This window comes from Mesoplodon bidens (genome assembly GCF_964165515.1).
Source record: "Mesoplodon bidens genome assembly, chromosome: 20".
In the NCBI taxonomy this organism is placed as follows: domain Eukaryota; kingdom Metazoa; phylum Chordata; class Mammalia; order Artiodactyla; family Ziphiidae; genus Mesoplodon; species Mesoplodon bidens.
Window position 1 is genome coordinate 29,918,492 of NC_138181.1, and position 21,234 is coordinate 29,939,725.

Genomic DNA, 21,234 nt, shown 5'->3' on the forward strand with positions numbered 1-21,234 from the left:
TCCTGTGGGTGATGAGGTGGTGAATTAATTTACCTTTACAGGAGATTAGGTATTTCAGGCTAACATTACGTTCAGTGAATTAAGGCTAAATTGTATAGTAGTGACTGTGTTCATCTGTTGTGGCTTCTCTAGGGTTGATGTGTTGTACGTTGCATGGTATGTCCATGTGTTTGTAGTTCAGAAGGAGCATGCAGCTCACTCCAGTTGTTCTGATGTTGTTTGTTTATTCTGGTAACTAGTTTCATCAAGAAAAATGTTGACCCTATTGACTAAAGTGTTTTAGGTTGTGTTTCATTTATCTCTGGTTGCTTTCAAAGGTGGCCTTGGAACACCGTAACTTTGGGCCATTTATTTGCTATCTAAATGTGGGATTTACAAAGAGCAATGATTCCCTAATTAAGGCCCTACAGTTACAAGGGACAATCTAACATCCAGTGTCCAGGCGGCCTTGGTGTGAGCGCCGCACAGACCCCACCTCGTTCCCACGGGCAGGGGCTTGTGCTGTGAGGGCCACCTGCCTGAAGACACATGCACCTGGGGTGTGTCTGCTATCCAGGCCTTGATAGACGTGGCCAGGTGCCACTGTCCCCTAGTAGCTGATGCGTGGTGACGCCTCGTCAGCTGGCGAACTCGGGGAGCGTGGGTGTCAGTGGTCGGGATCCCCAGGGAAGGGAATGCTTGTCGCGCAGGTCCAGGCAGGGCCGCTGCTGGGCGTTATCTGGAGAGAAGTGGGGAGGAAGGAGGGGCGGGCGGCCTTCCCGTCGCCTGGGCCTCAGACATCAGCGTGAGCGCCCGCTCCTGCGCCTTCTCACTGGAGTAAGTGCGCGGGTCCTCCCAGCAGGTGGACAGCGGCCTGACGCTCAGCGACCTTCCCGTGCACATGCTCAGCAACATCCTGTACAGGTTCTCAGATGGGTGGGACATCGTCACTCTGGGTCAGGTGACCCCGACGCTGTCCGCGCTTAGCGAGGACCGGCGGCTGTGGAAGAAGCTTTGCCAGTACCACTTCGGCGAGAAGCAGGTGAGCATGCGCTCCGGCCCCAGCGGCCAGGCCTGGCCACTTCGGGGAATGGACTAGAATCACTTACGGGAAAGCTTGTTCTTCATGTTGAGAATGAGCTGTGATTCTAAACACAGCCCAGAACAGAGAAGCAGAACAAGAGCAGGTTCTTCCTGTCGAGGACGGGCCCCTCGTCTTTCCCGTAACTCGAGGCCTCTCTCCGGGTGGTGTGTCACCGCTGAGATCACGGGTGGCCAGCCACTCCCTGCACCCCTGCCCTCCCAGGACCGGGACTAGCCACGGGGACCGGCGGACTCGTGTGTGTCCCCCTCATCGTTGCCCCCCTCCACGCCCCCTGCCCCGTGGTGTTTCTGGAGTGAAGCACTGACAGCTGGGCACCCCCGACACGCATGGCAGCGTGAGGGCAGGGGACAGTCTCGGACGGGGCAGGGGGCAGGGCGTCCTTGCCGAGGGGACAGACGTCACGTGTCTCTTCAGACACGGGCTCGGGGGACGTGTGGGGTCACGTGCCCGTCCCCCAGGTGGACACGGCCACTCCGGAGGGCATGGTGGGCAGGGGCGTCCTGGCGGTGAGCAGGGTCAGGCCCTGAAACGGAGAAGTGCGTGCTGGAGGGGGCGCGGCTGGGCGCGGCCAGGCCACGGGGCCGCTATGGTCCCGCTTCTCAGGGCGGGCGGGTGGGGGGGGTGCCCCGGAGTGGAGTCCAATGTTCCGAGGAACCGAGAAGCTGTTTCTCAAAGTCACCGCCCCATCGGGCAGCCCCCGACTGCTCCACGTTCTTGTCCCCGCCTGTTACTCTGAGTGTTTGGTCACAGCCTCGCGGGGGGTGTGAGGGGCTGCCTCCTCCCATCCCTGATGCCCGAGGCGCTGAGCATCTTTTCATGTGCTTGTTGCCCATTTGTATGTCTTTTCAAGTCCTTTGCCCATTTTGTATTTGGATTTTGTTTCTGTTACTGAGTTGTGTTCTTTTTGTGTTCTAGTTACAAGTCCCTGGCAGATGCATGATGTATGTAACTTATTTTTAGCTTAATAGTATGTCGTGGACATCATTCCAGATCAGAACCTTTAAGTCTGTTTAACAGCTGCATGGTATTCCATTGTATAGATTGAATTATATTTGAAATTTAATTTCAAATAATTGAATGTTTCATGCAGTATACTGCTTTTAAAATTGTTATGCTATGAAAACTGTCTGATTCTGAACAGAATTTTGTTTGTCTAGTTTTGTAGACACTTGATCCTTTCAGAAAAAGGTCATATCGAATGGAAGTTGATGTATTTTGCACTTCAGAAACATTACCCCACTAAGGAACAGTACGGAGACACACTGCACTTTTGTCGGCACTGCAGCATCCTCTTTTGGAAGGTAAAAATTTCAGATGTACTCTTGGAGTTTGAGGATTAAAATTTGGAGAAACAAACTATTCACCTAACGGTAATGGTAAAAAAAAAAACAAAAAAAAAAACAAGTTGTATTTGTGATAAGATAATGATGTATCACCAAGGACTGGGGCAGGGGAACAGGTTCACAAAAGTAGAACAACTTGCGGTTGGACCTGAACGTCAGGCCACCCACCCCGTCCCCTTGCACTGTGGTAGCAGGTGGGGGCCTGTCCCCGAGGGCGGTGAGCGAGCTGGCTGGCACCTTGGCCCAAGTCCTGGTGGGGCTGCTTTCTGCTGTTGTCGAGGCTCAGCCTGAGATGAGGCTCAGGATCCCCCACCCTCTTCTGGAAGCCGAGGGGGGCCCCTCACCTGTCCTCCACACTCGGCCTCAGCCTCCACTGTCGGGACCCCCAAAGACGGCAGCTCCAGGGGGCTTCTCCTCACAGCCCTGTGCCTGGAGGGGAGGCGAGGCCCACGAAGGTGCCCAGGTTTCTCATGTGTTTGAGCCACACTTAGCAAGTCTGGTCCTCGGTGGAGACGGAGCCATGTCCGCAGTTGTCTGGGCCCGTCCCCTCCCTCTCTGGCTCCCTTACTCTCCTGTCCAGACTCTGATAAAAACAAGTTTCCAGGGTGGGGGAGTGGGGTGCTTCCGTGCACCTCCTCTCAGTAAAATCATTTCCACAGTTTGCCTTGAGTTTGAATTTGCTTATTAACGTTGTGAAATTTCACTAGGGAGAAAAGTGGCGAAACTGGCAGGCGGTCTGCGCCTGCCCCTCCGTGTCCTCGGGCGTGGCTGTAGGGCCACAGGCCTTCCGCCTGGTCAACACCTTGGCTGTTTGTGTATTTCTTTTGCTCTTCGTTTATCTCTAATTTGTTGCCTGGATTACATGGCAGACTCTAAACTGTTGGGAGAGAAATGACTACTTTAAATTGTTTTCATTTCAGATTATATCCGTGGTAATGTGGCTCTTTTTTAACTATAACCTGTGGTTGTGGGGTGAGAGGCCCTGTGTCAACAGAGCTTTACCTCCTGTGCTGCAGGCGAGCAGGTCCTGCTGTCCCCACCCATGACCAACAGGAGGTCACGTTATTGGTAACTTGTTGTTTTGTATTCTAGTGTGGCTTTTCCCACACAGTTAAAAAGGAGAAATGTGTTACGTGGCTGCTGTGGCTATTCTGTGGAACCTTGTTCCTCTGGGGCAGGGGCACCTCGCGCTCGTTCTCGCCGGTGTGCCGGCTGCGTTCCGTGGGGACGCGGGCGAATCAGTCAGCGGGATTACAGGACATAGAGCGGAGCCCTTATTGTGCGCCCTTGGTCCCAATCACAGGGATAGAAATGCACAGCTGGGCAGGTGTCCGTGGAAAACACGTGAGGAGGCGTCTTCACGGCTGAGTCAGAGCAGGTGAGACCGTCTGGTTGCTGCTCTGAACTGACGCTCCTCCCCAGGGTTTTCTGTTCTGAGCAGACCACTTCATTCCAGAGAGAGACTGGGAGCAGTGGTGTTTCTTCCTGGGGCGGGAGTTTCCGCCCTGGCATGTGATGGGTGTTTCTCTAAGAATGCCGTTGCAGAGCGTGGGAGCCCTCCTCCTTAGTCTCCCTGTGGTTGGTGTAAGAATGTGCTGCTGAGGCATCGAGAAGCACGGAAGTTCTGGATTTTTTAAAACTGAGACGTGATTTTTTAGGTTTCCAGAGGAATTGGCCTGCAGATTTTGTTTATGAAAATTCAGAACAAGTGTCTCCTGCTGGTCTTTTGGCTCTGAAATGTTCAGTCTTGCCTTGAAGGCTGAGCACCTCGATGTCCATGCAGCCTCAGGCCTCAGGGCCTGGCTCGGTCCACCCACGGGGTCACATTGCAGCTTTTTCTCCTAGAGGCCATTCCAACTTTATTCTGAATCTGTGGGTGGAAATTAAAAAAAAAAAAAGATGAGTCTCTGGAATTTCTGGTGGAAACTGCTTGCAGTGTCAGCTCCCAAGGAAGGCCCCCTGCGTTGCCCCAGCTGACCGGACTCTCCCCCCTGCTCGTCCCGCACCATCCCGTGGCCTCACCCCAGTTCCCAGCCTCGTGGAGCCTCCTGTCGGGGCAGACCTGCCGCGTGGAGTCGTGAAGGTTAAGCAGTGCCCTGCCCTGCGTGGGGCTGGTGCTCGGAAGTGGCCCCTGTGCTTTGACTCACCTTCGCCAGCACTTTCTGCTGATGGGAAGACAGCAGCGTGACACCATCAGGTGCTGCCGGGTGCTGGTGGGGACCCACTATGGTCCGGCTCCCGCACGCTACCAGACTCGTCTTCTTCCGCCTATGCGGGCCTGGGCTCTGACTTCTCAGCTGCCCCAGCCGTCCTGTCTGTTCTGGCTTCACTCTCTGGAGTCTGGGGGTTAGTTTTCTACCTGCCTTTGTGGCAACTCCTCCAAAGTAAAAGGAGGGGAAATACTGGGCTTAAGAACTGTGCAGCACAGTCTTGGAGTCACTGAGCCGAGTCAGCCAGGCGAGCGCAGGTGCCCGGCTCGGGGTCTGTCTGGCTTCCGTGGGGCAGCCCTCCCGGGTCGCTGAGTAGTGATGCGAGACCGCTGTGTTCCTTCCGCCTGACCGTCCTCCAGCTGAGTTTCTCGACTTCATGGAACTTCGGTCAACACTGGGGGTTGGGTGAGTTGGAAGCCGGACAGGATGAGTCCAGTTAAAGGCTGGGAATCAGGACCCCGTGTCCTTTTTTGTCTCGGCGTGTCCACTGCCAGGTCCACACTGCGGGTCTGTGGCCAGAGCAGGGAGGCTGCTGGCCCCAGCCCGCGCTGATGGCCAGCCCCCGTCTCCAGCGAGGGTGGGGAAGCCAGGCCAGGTGGCCGGGCTGGCAAGAGGTGAGAGAGGCAGGTTGGTGCTGACTTCGAGCTGGAAACCGTGGATGAGCAGGCGTCCGCGCGGGAGCGGGCTCTGGGGCGCCTGGGCTCGCGTGGAATCTGGTTCGTGCTCTGAATTCCACGGAGTTGACTCCCAGTGAAGTGGGAATGAGGGAGCTTCCGAGAAACCTGCCGTAAATATTTGCAGTGTAAACCGTATGTGTCAGTGTCACTCTGCGCACTGTGAGTGAACAGTTCCGACGATTATTTAGCTCTGCAGCGTCATCAGTTGTCAGTCCAAGACTCCAGGAAGTGGAAACTGTGGCAGTGTCCCAGATGGCCTGAGGGTGCTGTGGCCCTTCAGGTGCTGGACGGTGCCTCTGATTCAGCTGCCCGATGATTTTAGCCATTTTCGTAAATACACATCCAGCCTAAATGCTAAGTACAGTCTGGCTCTTCCTAATAACCCTGTTTTCCCTTTTTTCCTCCCTTCTCTGCACTCCTTCCTGACCCTTTCTCCGCCGTCTCCAAGGACTGCCGCCTTGCTTTATTACTCGAGGTACCTCCTGCTCTGCCCGCATCTGCGCGCGTCCCCAGGAGGCCGGTGCCCCTCAGGCCGCACCCTCTGCTGATGTGCGACTGGCCTGCTTGCTTTGCCACGACCGGGGGTCCCATGAGCTGCCCTGTAGACCAGAGGGAGGGTGTAGGCTTGGCCGCCGGGTCCCCAGCCTAACTGGATCCCAGTCCCGAGGCTGCTTTGTCTCCTGACCTGAGCCCCGTTTCTGCTGCGGGACGCGGTGCTGGGCCCTCTGGTGAGTGGGGTGGGCGGTGCCGAGAGCAGGTCCCGGGGTGGACCCTGACCCACGGCGGGAGGGGAGGAGTGTGGCCAGGACAGGGGCGCAGAGCCCAGGGCTCCCTCTGGGGCCCTAACTCAGGGCGGCCTGTCTCCCCATCCACTGGAGCAGGAATTCCTTCAGGAAGTCTCTCCCCCGGGGAGCCGCGTGGCTGCCTTCATTTTCGTAGTTCTCATCGCTTGCTGTCCACGCACCTTTGTGGTGGGGTCTGGGGCGCGTTTAAACAAGCAGCTGGTGACTTCTGAGCTGCGTTCCCTCCAGAAACACGCCCCGTATGGTAACGACCCACTCCTCCCACAGGACTCGGGCCACCCCTGCACGGCTGCTGACCCTGACAGCTGCTTCACGCCCGTGTCCCCACAGCACTTCATCGACCTCTTCAAGTTCTAAGGGCCCCGCCGCGTCGTGGCCTGGGCAGCGTGGTAGGACGCGTCCTCCGTGACTGAGCCGTGACCTGGTGCCCAGGCTGGAGGGCGTGGAGGGACGTGGAAAGCTGCCCTGGCACCTGCGGGCAGGAGCACCTGTTGTTTCCACCTTTGAAGCGGGGTCAGGGAACCCAGGAAAATCATTTCTACTTCCTTCTTTAAAAAATTCTTTTCTTCTAAGCACATTAAAATGTGCAACTTTGCATGTTTGTGAATGTGGTTCAAAAAGAGTCTGTATTTTCAGCACCGCATTCTGTGCTGAACTGACACTAACAGCCAAGCATATGCTTCTTAATTGTCAAATGATAGTTTCCTGATTTTGTAGTGATTGGGGGTGGGGATAGATCATTGATCCTTGTAAGGACATTGTGCAGAATATTTATTTTTCTTGAGATGTATTTTAACTGTATTGGTCTTGTCCATATGAATCCTTTTGGATACAGAAGGAACCCAGGGAAGTATGTGCATGTCTTCTGGGTGCTCAGCGTTGGGTTGTGAATTGTGCAGACATCCGAGACCCACAAAGGTGTGAGTCTGGGGCTGTGATCCTGGGCTCATGGCCCGATGCTGGCAGGCAGGGGCCCTGACCTGGGGGCTGGCCCAGTGTGACCTGCACTGTACTGCTCTGAATCCCCCTTTGCAGGCTAAGTAATAAATCATGTTTATCTACTGATTTTAACTTCATCAGTTTTGCATCTTACTGAAGGAAGTAGTATCAATGATTTTGATATCATTTATTGAAACCTTTCAAAGATTGTTTTATTTTAAAAATATTGCATGTACATTTTAGAAAATTTTGAAAATAAAGGTTTATAAAAGAATAAAACTTGCATATAACCCTGCCACCCAGAGATAGCTGTGCTTACCAGAAGGAATGCAGGAATGGCCCCGGCAGGTGTAGGGGAGACTGAACAGGGTCAAGGACCCAAGCAAAGTCATTTCTACTTCCTTCTTAGCACATGGAAATTTGCTGTCTTGCATATTTGTAAATAAAGAGTCTGTATTTTCACTACATTCTGTGCTGAACTGACACAGCCAAGACTATGCTTAATTGTCAAATGGTAGTTTCCCTCTGTGTGTATTGGGTGAAAGCTTTTCATAAAACCGTAAACATCATATATACCGTTTTCATTTTATAACCAGCCTTTTTTTCAAAAGTGTTTGTGAAAATATGGTTTTTACTGGCAACGTGGTACCACACAGCTGGACCAGATCACTTTGTGATCAGCATCACCACATGTGCACTTGTGTGCATCTGATGATCTCCTTACGATAAACGAGAAGCAGAACCAGGGAAACAAGGCAGTTGTTTGTAAGGATGTTTCCAGAGCACTGGCGACGATGGAAGGTGGCATCTTTCTCCCCCGAAGATGGACGTGAAGAGGCTCTGAGGTAGGATATGTCTTCTGAAAGCTTATTGGCGAGTTGTTTCTGTATTTTTTTTATATGTATAAATTTATTTATTTTTGGCTGAGCTGGGTCTTCGTTGCTGTGCGCAGGCTTCCTCTAGTTGAGGCAAGCGGAGGCTACTCTTTGTTGCGGTGCACGTGCTTCTCATTCTGGTGGCCTCTCGTTGCAGAGCACGGGCTCTAGGCACGCAGGCTTCAGTGTTTGCAGCACGCAGGCTCCGTAGTTGTGGCTCACGGGCTTAGCTGCTCTGCGGAATGTGGGATCTTCCCCGACCAGAGCTCGAACCTACGTCCCTTGTGTTGGCAGGCGGGTTCTTAACCACTGTGCCACCAGGGAAGCCCTGTATTTTGTTTTGCTTTGGCAAATTACCTAATTGTGTTCTTTGCCTGTTTTACTTTTGGGGTGTTGGTCTTTTCTGTATTAGTTTCTTCTTAGGAGGACATTAACCTCTTGAAGTGAGTTCTTTTCCCCAGAGAACATTAAAAGTCTTGGGAGAAGAGTCCAGCTGTTCCCCCTATTAATTAGCCCATTTCCACAGGCAGCAGATGTGCTTGGACCCAAAACTGCACACAGGCATTGGCAAAACCTGTAGGTGTGCCTGAGGCCCGCAGCGCTGGGAGGGGGCACGTACAGACACGTACAGAGTTCCAGGCACACAGTTCCTGGGCCCTGATCCCTCATTTACAGAAGATCAGGTGACGTGAACAGGAAGAGAGGGATCGTCCTGAGCTGCAGGTTCGTGTGGCATTTCTGAGTGTGGTTCCGTCAGGGGGCTCACCGGACTCAGGCTGCACAGCGTCACTCCCCGCGATGTGTCATCTGCACGCCCTCGACCCTCTCAGGACAGCCAGGAGTGGGCCCAGAGCCGCCCCTGCGGGAACTGCCACCCCCAGGAAGTGGCGTCTGGAAGTCTGTGGTGTCTTCCTTTGCCTTGAGGTACAGTTTCTCACCCGGGTTGTGACTCATGGGCCAGGAGGAGCCACAGTAGGTTCTGCAGCAGGTCCAGGTGCTAGTCTGGGAGTTTCATGGCATCTGTTGTGCATTTGCTCAGGGCTGTCCGTGGAGAACCATGTCTCCTTTAGGGACGGTATTGAAGGACTTGATGTTATTTCTGCTGTAAATGCTGCTTTTAGAATCATATAGATTCTAACAAACATACAGAATCAAACAAAATGCCTACGTAAGGTGTTTGTATACTGATTTTGTATCCTGTAACTTTGCTGAAATCACTAATTAAACCTAGCGGTATTTTTTTGTATATTCCTTAGGACGTGGATATACATCGTGTCCTCTGCAAATAGAGGCGGCTTTTCACCTTTCCTTCTTTCTTCCCTCCCTCCCTCCCTCCTTCCCTCTCTCCTCTCCTTCCCAGCTTTCCGGCCAGGCCCCCACGCACGTGGACGGCAGTGCACACACATCCTAGCGTGTTCCTGGGAGGCTCTCCGCCCTTCGCCTGTGGGTGTGGTGCATGCTGGGCATCTCTGTGGACGCCTGTATCAGGGTGAGGTGCTCCCTTCCAGCCTCGCTTTGTTGACGTGTTTTGTTTTGTTTTGTTTTAATCATGAAAGGGTGTTAGATTTTGTCAAGTGCTCTTTCTACGTCTACAGAGGTGGTCGTGTGTTGACTTTTGTATGTTGAACCAACCGTGCATTTTCAGGCCCACGTCCCACGTGGTTTCCATACACAGTTGGTGAGTTTAGTTTGCTGGTTTTACTGAGCATTTTCACAAGAGAGATTAGCTGTGCTTTTCTGGTGAGTCTTTGGTTTTGGTATCTGGGTGAAAATAGCCTCCTAGAAGGGGCTTGCCTTGGGAGCGTTCCCTCCCATTTTCTGGGAAGGGTTTGTGAAGAATTGGCATGAGTCCTCCTTTAAGAATTAGGATAATTCCTTGGAAACTTAAGTTACTGAGGAGAAGCGTCTGTTTTCAGTTTAGTGACATCCTCCCTTTTGGAAAATCCTTTGCCTTTAACGGGATAGGGTAGTTTTGTCTTAGCTGAGACGTATCTTGGTTAGAGCTCATTTTCTTCATCATGGGGCCTAACCTAGCAATAAACGGGCTGTAAACTTCATCTGCTTTCCTCCATAGTTACAGAAGGAAGTGTGCTGAAAACCATAGATGAAAAGGCAGAAGCTGTCTTGGCTTATGACATTTCTTTCTTTCATTAATGGTGTGAGAAAATGCATATGCTTCACTCCTCTCCCTTTCCTGTATTCCCCACCAAACACAGCATCACCCCCACCCGGTGAGATGCCCAAGGATCTGCAAAACTGGGAGGGAAAACCCTGAGGGACCCAGTGATTTCCTGCTGCCGACACCTGCTCGGCTGAAAGGCCCGACAGCCATTTGCTTCTCAGCTCGCACTCCCCTGCTCCTATCTGCGTGTGGTCACGTCTTCTGACCTCACTCCAGACGAGCTCTGCTTTTTGTCCCTTTTTGCAGAGGGAGCAGACCCTCACTTTTGGAGAACAGTGTCCCCTGGGCGCCCCCCAGAATCCCAGCAGGGACGTGCCACGTGCACCTTCCCGACCCGTTATGGCTGGTGTGGCTGCTCCTTCCCACCGCACAGGTGTGACTGCCCCCTCGCCGGCACCGTCTGGGTGTCATCGGCACACGCGCCTCTCAGGCGTATTCCTGGGGGGCCTGCCGCCCTCCCCGCCCCCAGCACCGACTCAGGCCCACATGGAGAACAGAGGTGCTCAGGGCACAGCCACCTGAGGATGCGAGAGGGCTTTTCACGTGCCTCTCACTCAGGATGGCGAGATTCTCCACACACAGTGTTCTTCTGTGTCAGACAGGAGAGGCACCTCGGCTGTGTTGTTTTTATTATTTGGATAAAATTTTCACTTTTCTTTGATAGTCATTTGAGAAATTTGCACAGACCAATGCAAGTAGCTTTTTACTATTTAATCTACATAGAAAATTCAAATGTCATTAAAATTTTTTAATTGCAGTAACATACACATAAAATTTGCCATCTTAACCATTTTTCAGTGTACAGTCCAGTGGCATTAGGTACATTCACATTGTTGTGCAAACACCACCACCATCATCTGCAGAACACTTTTTATCTCTGCAAACAGAAATGGTCCCCATTAAACACTAATTCCCCTTCCCCATCCTCCAGCCCCTGGCCCCCACCACCTACCTTGTCTCTGTGGATCTGACTACTGTAGACACACCATGTAACTGGAATCATAAAGTAGTTGTCTTTTCATCCGTGTTGTAGCATCACTCAGGATTTCCTTCACTTGTGAGCTGAATAGTGTTCCATTGTGTGGTTGGACCACATTCTGTTTCTCCGTCTGTTGATGGGCACTTAGGTTGCTTCCACCTTTGGGCTGCTGTGAACATGGTGTACAAATCTCTCTTCTAGGTAAAGGTTTCGTTTCCTTTTGGATATATACCCAGAGGTGGAATTGCTGGATCACGTGGTAATTATATAGTTAATATTTTGAGGAACCACCATACTATTTTCCATGGTGGGAGTGTAAAACGGTGCAGCCTCTAACAGTGCCCAGGGGCTCCAATATCTCTACATCCTCACCAACACTTGTTATCTTGTGGGGTTGGGCTTTTTTTGTTTGTTTTTTATAGTAGTTGTCCACATGGTTGGGAGGTGGTATCTCATTATGGCTTTGATTTTCATTTCCCTGATGAGAAGTGATGTTGAGCATCTTCTCCTGTGCTTGTTGGCCATTTATATGTCTTACTTGGGGAAATGTCTGTTCAGGTCCTTTGCCCTCTTTTTAATTGAGCTGTATGTGGCTTTGTTGTTGAATATAGAAAGAACTACTACAACTCTGGACACTAAGTCCTTATCAGCTAGACGACTTGAAAATGTTCTCTCCGATTCCCTAGGTTGCCTTTTCACTCTGTTGATTGTGTTAATTTTGATGTCCAATTTCTCTATTCTTTTTTTTGGTGCCTGCACATTTTGTGTCATATCCAGGATTTTCATCGCCAAATCCAATGTCATGAAGCTTTCTCCCTATGTTTTCTTCTAAGAGTTTTACAGTTTTAATTTTTGCGCGTGGCATAATAAGGTAAGGATCCAGCTTCATTCGCCTGCATGTGGATATGTGGTTTTCCCAGCAACATGTGTTGACTGTCCTTTCCCTAATGAACGGTTTTGGCACCCTTGTTGAAAATCATTTGACCAAATATGCCTTTATGACTTGGGTGGGGATTGTACTGACTCTATAGATTGCTTTGGGTGGAAGTTTTCCAATCCATGAACATGGGATGTCTTCCATTTATTTGTGTCTTTTTCTTTCAGCCTTTTTCACTGAGTTCATTCCTAAGTGTTTTATTCTTTTTGTTGCCATTAAAAATGGAATTTTATTAATTTCCTCTTTGGATTTTTCATTGTTATTGTATAGACCTGCAACTGATGTTTGTATGTTGATTTTTTGTTGTCTGTAGAATTTTCTACATACAAGATCATGCCACCTGCAAACAGAAAATTTTAATACTTCCTTTCCAATCTGGATGCTTTATTTCTTTTTCTTGCCTAGATGGCTCTGTCTGGTGCAGACTTCCAATCTGTGTGGAACAGAAGTAGTGAGAGTGGGCATTTTGTCTTGTTCCTGATCTTAGAGGAAAAGCTTTCAGTCTTTCAGCATTGAGAGGATGTCAGCTGGAACTTTTTATATGGCTGTATAATGTTGGGGCAGTCTCCTTCTATTCAGAATTAGTTGAGTATTTCCATCGTGAAAGGGTGTTGAATTTTGTCAACTGCTTTTTCTGCATCAATTGAAATGATCATGTTTTTCCTTTGTTCTGTGTATAATAGCGTGTATTAAATTGATTGATCTAATGGTGGATATTGTCTCTTCTTGAAAGTGGGGTATTGGGGTCTCCTACTATAATATAGAGCTGGCTCTTTCCTCAGTGTTTGCTTCATATGTTTAGAAGCTCTAATGTTCATGTATGTTTATGATTATTACATCTTCTTGGTAAATTCTCAACTTTTTAATTTAAACATGAAGATGATGAAATTACAGGATTATGGGATTTACTTTAACATAATTCTCTTGGTTGAGGCTAGGGGGTGACTAAAGTTAAAACAAGATTGGCCAGGAGCTGAAAACCGTAGAGGGGCAGGATGTGTAGATGAAGGAGCTTTCGCCAGGGTTCAGCAGATTTTCTGTGAGGAGGCAGGTGTTAAATGTTTTTGGCTTTTCAGGGCCCACATTCTCTCTTGCAGCCATAGACAATCTATACGTAACTCAGACTTGGACTGCGTGGGGGACATTGATAGCGAGTGTTCCAATTAAACTCTGTGGGATTTCATGTGTCACAGTATATTGTTCTTTTAAGTTGTTCTACCATTTGAAAATATAAACATTCTTAACTTGCACGCCATATAAGTAAGTACAGGGGGATGGCCACATTTGTCCACCAGGCTGTAGTGTGCCAACCCATGATTTATATAATTTTGTTTCTTCTTTTGGATATGTTTGATATTTTCCATTTAAAAACTGAGATGTTACTTTTTCAACATTTGTCACCCTGTTTTTTGATCACAAATGTAATGTATATTCACTGTAAAAAGTTTTGTTAAAAAGCCAATATACAAAAAAAAAAGAAAATGCTACCCATAATTCTACTTCAAGGTAATTACTTAAATTTTGATATCTTTCCAGTATTTTATCTCACATTGCCTTTTGAAGACCTGTAAGCACCCAAATTATAAAGTGAGAGAAACAAAACAGCGAAGTACTAGAATAGAGCTGCGTGTCTCCTGGGGGAGAGCAATGCCCTCCTCTGGGTCCTGCTCACTGATTCCCAAGGGAAACTGGTCTTCCAGGGGCTTCTGCATGTTGAGCTTTGGAGATTTCTTACAGAACAAAAATTCTTGGCATCCTCCTGCTAGCTTACTGATCCAGTTCTGAGTTTCTAGGGAGAAGAGAATTTTGAAACCCTAGCCTCTAAAGAAAAAAAATACTTTTCAAAAAGAAAACTCAAAGCAAATATTTTTCCCATCACCACCCCCTTCTAGATTTATTCAGCTCTCTTGAAAGCTAAAATTCTACCCTGCCTTTATCACTAAATTCTGCAATTCTGAAGTCATGCTGAGACATCAACTTCTAATTACATAAACTTGTCCACCACTTCACTGAGGCCAAAGACCCTGGAGGGAGACTGGCGACCAGAAGACAGATGACAGAGGCCTGGGACAGAATCAGAAACTTGGCAGACACCCAGAGAAAGGACTCATGAGTATCGGAACCCAGCACAAAGCAGTGGATTGTACAGAAGCAAGTCCCCAGACACACATTCCTGCAGGCGGAGAGAGGCAACTGCAGGCACGTGAGGAGGGAGGGAACTTGTCATCCCCAAGCCCACATTTCACACCTACCTCAGTATGGGCTGAGCCCCTGCAGCAGGCCAGTCACAATCCATACACCATGTCATGGTCTTGAGGACAAAATTAAAAGCAGCTAAAAAGACATTTTCCAGACAATTGGGAAAACCTGACTGTATATATGGGTATTGGATGATGTTAGGGAATGGTTAATTTTGTGAGGTGTGCCATTGACGTAGTAGTTAGTTATGCCGGCGGAATAGCTTCGTTTTTAGAAATGCATGCTGTACGCATTCAGGAGTGAAACGTCATGATGTCTGTAATTTACTTTTAAATGGTAAATATATATCTCAGCCTTGAAATCCTTGATCAGGTAAACACACATGTGAAGCAAATATGACACGTTCAGCAACTGTGGAATCTCAGTGGCTGAGTTGCCCACCACACTGTTTTTACTCTTGCATAGATATTTTCCATAATAACAGTTTTTAAAAACTGAAATGCTTGTCACTTCCAAATTGAAATGTGCCGGGTTAATTATGAAAAATAACCACCACTTAGAGGTTTAGGTGTAATCTGGCCTCCCTTGCACATGCCTGCTGCTACCGGGCTCAGGAGTGGCACACACTGTACAGAAAAAGCACAACTCTTAACACTCCCCCACACACTGAGACCCGGGGGCCCCCAACTCCTCAGGACCCACAGTGGGACCGAGGTGTGGGGACTCTTGTTCACAGCTGAGCGTGGCCTTTCCTGTTGTTAAAAGGAGAATGACTGTTTCACTGGGGATGGTTCTTCTCCTGGATGAGCTGTGAATGCACGGAAGCTGGGCGCTGGCTTCCTCACCATCGGGACCCTGGGTGGCTGACAGGTGCAAAAAGCAAAGTCCAGGAGGAGCCCCTTTCCTTGAACCAGCCTCACAGAGCCTGCAGATCTGGAATAACTTCCCGCTCCGAGGCCCTGGCACCCCTGCTGCCCCAGGAACGTCTCCCAAACTCCGCCAGCCTCTCAGATTCCCGTCCTCCAGCTACACGGCCTCCTCACCCCACTGAATCCCATGCTCCGTCCGCTTCATGAAAACATTTGCCCGCTGCATATGGGCAGGGGGCTCCACCCATCCAGGAGGAACCGCCAGGTGGGGACACCTGCCCAGACGCCCCACAGCCTCGCCTGGCCCTCATCACTGCATCCCACGCCAGCCACGCCCTGTCCAGCCACGCCTTCTGCGACGAGGGACAAACTGTGGCCTCCCAGGGTCTAAGCCAGCATTTAGACCCCGTCCCTGTCAGTCTGAAGCCAGGCCCTGCATCCCCAACCAGTCCTGGGGACACGTCAGACCCCTCGGAACAGCAGGTGCCTCGGGCTTCCCCACCTGGATCTCAGCTCCTGGTCCAACGAGTGCCTGGGCACAAACACCCTCAGAGCCTCACTATGATCATCTGCAAAACAGGTGCAGCAGCACCGCCTCCGGGAGCCCTGATGGGCCAGGTGCCCCGCAGGAGGCCGGGCGGCACCAGGGAGTGGAGTGGACGGCGCGGGTCTGAGGTCTCCTCCCTGTCCTCCCTCTGCGAGGCAGATGCACGCGCCACAGCCACGTGCCATCTCTCCCTTGCTGTTCTGTTTAAAGCCACCATTTCTAAATTCAGAATTTCTGCATGAAGGCTGGAGTCGCCACTTGGGAACTGGAACACAGGCACTTGGTCAGAAAAGACGGCCTCTTCCTCACGGGGAAGAAGCCAATTTTCGGTTTATTCCCCCCGTGGCTTCACTGCCAAGTCCCCGTTCTCATCTGTGCAGGTGGGGGGACTCGGGGGCCACAGGCCCGGGCGGGTCGTCCCTCCAGCCCACATCCCCACTCTCGGGAGGACTCGGGAGCCGTGCCCGGGTCATGGTAGCCTTGGGTGTGGCCCCAACAACCGAGCAGGTCAGGGCCCCCTGCGGGGCTGGCCCGGCCACACCTCACCTTCCCATGGCCTCAGGACCAGCCGCAGTGCCCTGACCTGTCCTTGTGCGAACACAGCGGGGAGACGACATGGTTAGAAAAACCCAGAGCAGAGCTGGTTTGCTTGTTAATATGGTCTTATGCTTGCCTGATATTTCAAAATACCCCAGAAGGCATGAAAAACATAAGAGGTAAAGTCACCTGTAATCCCTCATCCGAATGCAACCGTTAAAAGGTCTCGTCTGCCACGTCATTCTCCCCATGGGTTTGAGGAAAGTCGGGTGCTGGGCCACTATCTCCGGGGTAACACGATGACCTCGTCAGGGGCACCAAATCCAGGGTGCTACCCAGCTATGCGGGGCTTTCCTTCTAGACCCATTGCGACACCTCATACCCTGGGGGGGGTCACCGTTGCGTTCGTCACCCTGTTACTAAAAGACACAGCTCAAATATTTTCCAAATCCTGAGACGGCTCCTTTCAGTAGAAATTTTACATTTTTCAACAGCGGGCAAAATCTGTCAATAGTTCATCACTTTGTTCTGCTATTAGTGAAGACTGGTAATTTTTCATTGCAATGTGACTCTTCACAACATGAATCGAAAGCCATTTAGGTTACAAAGTAGTGCTTTTTCTGAAAACAGGTGCATTCAGCTGGCTGAATGTTAACAGCTGGCCAGCCCCGAGTGGACCAGGCTGGGACAGGATGTGGCCGTCCACCACCCTACCTCACCCCCTGCCCCAGGAGCCCCGAGGGACCCTGCGACCCAGGAGGTGCCCTGCAGACAGTTCTGGACCAGGCTGGGTCCTGTATCCACGATTACAAACTACAGAACACAGCCGTGAGGACACGCACTCACCACGACAGCGTCACGTGCAGGTCACAGCCCCGTCAGACCCTTGTGGTGAAGCAGCAACTACTAGGAGGTGACGGTGCCTGTCCTCAGGGCACAGGCGCTGGGAAACCCCCTCGGAGGGCGTTCCTGTCCTGCATCCATCACCCAGAACGGCTCTTCTGCCAAAAGAAAGCAGTGGCAGCAGTGGGCCCCTTGGTTAGTCATCCGGCACCATCTGTGCCCCCTTTGGACTATTTTATCACCAAGTGAAAGGATTTTTAGCCAATTCATTTCTTTAAAGCTGATTCGTGTTCTGCCCTTCTTTTGTTCAATCCAATACCAACTGAGAACCATAAAATCTAGAAAGCAGATAAATGGCTGGAATTAAATGGGGAGAAAGAAGAGAAAGTCCCCTGGCCTGTCTGGTGATGTACATCCGTGAGTGAGCATCTGAGGTTCAGGGTCTGAAACCACCAGTGGAACCACACGCCCCCAGAGGCAGGTGGAGAGCAGGACGAGAGCAGGAGTGGGTGAGGTGGGGGGGAGGGGAGGAAGGGGATGAGGGCAGGGACAGGCCAGGAGGCCAGCGAGGGGAAGGCAGAAACACGCACACCACGGGAAAGGAAGGTGGTGGGACTCGGACGTGTCACCTGGCGTGAGACGGCATCGTGGTCATCCAGTCCCTAAGGGAGGTCAGGGTTTCTCTCCAGAAGAGGCCACTGTTTGGGAAAAACAGATGGAAACCTTTTTACAAGATGAAGATGATTAAGTAAAGAACGTACTCCTATCAGCTGGGTGCTGAGGGGAGGCTTGCTTCAGGCTCTAACTCCTGAAGTCACTGCAGTAAAATCAGAAGCGGGGCCCAGGGCAGGGCAGACGCAGCGCCTGCTGTTCCCAAACAGCGTCCATTCAAATACACAAAAGATACATCCCGACAGCTGAAGTTGAAGTTGGTCGTTTATTTATGAGTCTACACATTTTGTTGGCATCTTAAATGAGGTTGAAGGTGTCGAGAACGGGTACCATCAGCTCTGAGTGACTGAGTCACCGGAAGCAGATGCCAGTAACCGTGCAAACTAACAGTCAGAGTATATAAAGCATGTTTTATTTTTAAAAACCTCAGCAATAAGAATTCAACCTTCTTTGAAGCCAATCATTTTCCTGTTAAAAACGGCAGACACTTCACTCTTCACACAGAGAAGCTATGTTTTTACAGAATTCAAACAAACCTGTTCTCTCATCAGCCAGTGAACAAAACAAAGATGCTTTGGTAAATTCTATCAAGAAAAAATATCTTTCCCCCAAAGCATACCAATAAATATTTATATTAAAACCCACATATATTTTCGTTTAATCAGACACAACAGAAGAAAAATTCATTTTTACGTTAATCTTTGTAGATAAGTGTGATTTGTGTGCATATTCCAACCCCGGTCTGGTTTTGAGGAACAACGGTATGAAGAGCTGTTCTGCCGGCTGGGCACCACGGGGGTTTCACAGGCACTGAGCGTTGCAGCGCACGGGCACAGGCTCCCCACGGTGAGGACGCTGTCCCCACCCCCGCGCTGAGCTCCCTGCCTAGAGCCTCGGACACGAGGTCTGCGTCCCTGCACCGCAACACAGGATTAGCCCAAGACAAGCCCGCGGCTCCTGCTTTAAAATCCTCACGTAAATGACGGTCTGGAGCTCGTCTGCAGCCACAGCAAGCGTCTCTTTAGGGAGAAGGACTACAGTCTATGTACTGAACTGTTTACCTGAGGAAACACGGTTTTCAGTTCCGGTGTTAACCATTTCAAGGTTCTAACGCAAACTGGATTTTACCACCACTTACATGGCCCCCTTTAAAGGCTCAGTGAAGTAAACTTCTTGTCTCTTAGGAAAAGACGGACATAGATGACTGATGGATGCTACGTAGACAGAGAGAGAGAGATGGTTAGAGGACAGGTAGACATTGTACACCGATGGCTGGAGATGACAGTGTAGACAGGTGACTGGTTGAGAAATGACAGATGACAGGCAGACACTGTCACCCCCCGGAGTCCACAGAAATGCTAAATGACACCCCCTTACGTGGAACAGCACAGAACTGAACACTGAGGACAGTGGCTTTTAAAGAGAGGAATGCACAGTGTAACTGGAGGTTTTTGTTTTTAACCAAAAAACCCCTATACCTTCTCTGTGAAGCCACCGTGACCTGAGATAGACACGTACTCCTGTGGATCAGAGCTGTCCTGCTGAGGACACACGTGCACGGGTACCCGACCAAGGGGCCAGTCTATCAGGGAGGCAGAAAGCAAGTCTGGAGACACACGAGACGCCTCAGTGACGTGCCCAAACCAGCCAGTCTCTCATTTGGAAAAACAAAACCCTGGGTGTTAGAGAAGAGAGGCACTTTCATCATTTTACATACAGTTTTAACTCTTAACGAGCAAGTTATCATCTTCCAAACAAAATTAAGTGTCAAGTTACTAAAACTGATCCATGCTTTATAGCATTCTTTAATCTGCAGTCAAAAACGGAGAACAAAGTTTTAGAAGAAAGTAAGATCAATATTTAAAAGTTCAGGAAAAGTAAAAATAAAACCTCAAGATAAGAACCACTGTCACCATCTAATGCGCTTACGGGAGGCTGGAGATGAAGATGCGTTTGCAGACAGTGCATTCACGCTGATCAGATACAGCCTTCGCTTCTCCAGGGTTTATTCTGCTTGCATATTTCAAAATTTACTACAAAAGAAGAGTTAACACAATGTAACACGACCTATGGAAGATTCATTTTACACCTGGATTGCAGGTTTCTGGCAACAGAAGAGAACTGCGCAGCTGCTACATTCTTGTGTCATAGACTACACATATGTGCTACATGCAGAGAAAGGGATCAAGTCACGGAACAAAAAACTGCAACCGAGGACACAGGAAGACGGTTTTGTGGCAAAATGCAAATTACCACTGGACAGCAGCAAACCTCACGTCTCCAGTCTCAGCAACACTTGGACGACAGGAGGACGTTTCCACATAAGGCAGTCGACGTGCGGTCCCTGTTCGTGTCCACCGAGGAATTTCCTACGTAAGCGTTTGAAGAGGGAGAGTCCACGTAAAACAGCACAGGGCAGGTTCTCTGCACGTTTCATCTGGGAAAGACCAAACTTGATACTCTACTGAAAAAACACTGTGATACAGCAAACTCTAGGAATCTGAATGAAATGAGATACAAAGGTGCAAAATCAGGCAGATCTTGGTTTGTGAACTCGCAGGAGTGGGGCCGTCACTCCAGCTCCTCCCAGTCGTCCGTCAGGTGGCCTCTGCTCTGCCGACGGATGCTGACCAGCTTCCCCGCTGACCTGAGGCTCCAGCGCGAGCTGTTCCCAGCGCTGGCCAGGCTGGTGTACTTGGTGGAGCCCCTGGCGTCCTCCTCCCAGCCTGGCCCAGACAGACGGTCACTCATGAGGTCTCCCGAGTCGGCTGCCACATCTTCAAGAGCAAGTTTTGGAGGCTCCCAACCTTCGATCTCATCTGGTTTCTTAGACTGTGTATTCTGTTTCAAAACCAAGTTGTCCCAAAATCCAGACTTCTTCTCCATCTTCAAGTCTTCTTTTAATCGTAAGTTAGTTCTACAGGAGATGAAAGAGTTAAGTGTTGGTGATCAATCATCTCAGAGCCTCAAGTTGTGTTTATTTTATAAAATAAAAGGTTCTTTTTAAAGTCTTGTTTGGAAAGCTCACAGAGATTTATATGTAAAACTTGAAATATTAATATTAATAAGGAAAAATCAGCCACTACACATGATTAGGGAAACTTGTGAATGCTGTATTTAAGGTACCACACTTGGCAAAATGCAAAGTCACTCTCAGAAGAGAAAAAAGTGGACTGTCTCAAGGCCACACGGAAGGCCGAGCTCGTCTCTGAACCAACCTGAGAAAAGAAGCCCCAGGTCCAGATTCAGAAAGGGGGGTTACTCCATTTACCACAGGTTCAGTTTTCCACAGGTTTATTCACAGCTGCAGCGCTGTGCGCTCTGAGGAAAACACGGCCGACTGTGGAGGCGGATGCTCACACACGACTCAGGGCTCTGGCCACGGTCCCCCAGCCTGGCTGCTGGGAGCATCCCCAGGACACGGGTAAAAACACTGGCGTCCAGGCCCGACCCCTTCAGAGTCTCATTTAATTGGACTGAGGGGCCAGGACACAGGTGTGTTTTCAGGCCCCCCATGAGCTGCCACCCTGACATCCAA

At 50.1% G+C, this 21,234-nt stretch overlaps 2 protein-coding genes across 5 annotated transcripts in view; one reads left to right on the forward strand and one right to left on the reverse strand.

The window, feature by feature from the left end:
• FBXO25 (F-box protein 25) overlaps positions 1-17,848 on the forward strand; it is a 59,767-nt gene extending 41,919 nt beyond the window's left edge. The window contains exons 8-12 of one of the 4 annotated variants that reach the window (XR_014014116.1): positions 839-1,021; positions 2,242-2,385; positions 5,763-5,789; positions 6,385-7,901; positions 8,458-17,848. Coding sequence is in view for 3 of the 4 variants with exons in the window: in XM_081221056.1 (XP_081077182.1) it covers positions 839-1,021; positions 2,242-2,385; positions 5,763-5,789; positions 6,385-6,474 (444 nt within the window). In the remaining variant the exon portion in view is untranslated. Of the gene's footprint in view, positions 1-838; positions 1,022-2,241; positions 2,386-5,762; positions 5,790-6,384 lie in introns of all 4 variants that reach the window. The other 3 variants (XM_081221057.1, XM_081221056.1, XM_081221058.1) reach the window with 3 other exon arrangements.
• Positions 17,849-17,942: 94 nt separating this feature from the next.
• Positions 17,943-21,234, reverse strand: part of TDRP (testis development related protein) — a 129,423-nt gene continuing 126,131 nt past the window's right edge. The window contains exon 5 of the mRNA XM_081221063.1: positions 17,943-20,613. Coding sequence (XP_081077189.1) covers positions 20,268-20,613 — 346 coding nt within the window. The 3' untranslated portion in view covers positions 17,943-20,267. The remainder of the gene's footprint in view (positions 20,614-21,234) is intronic.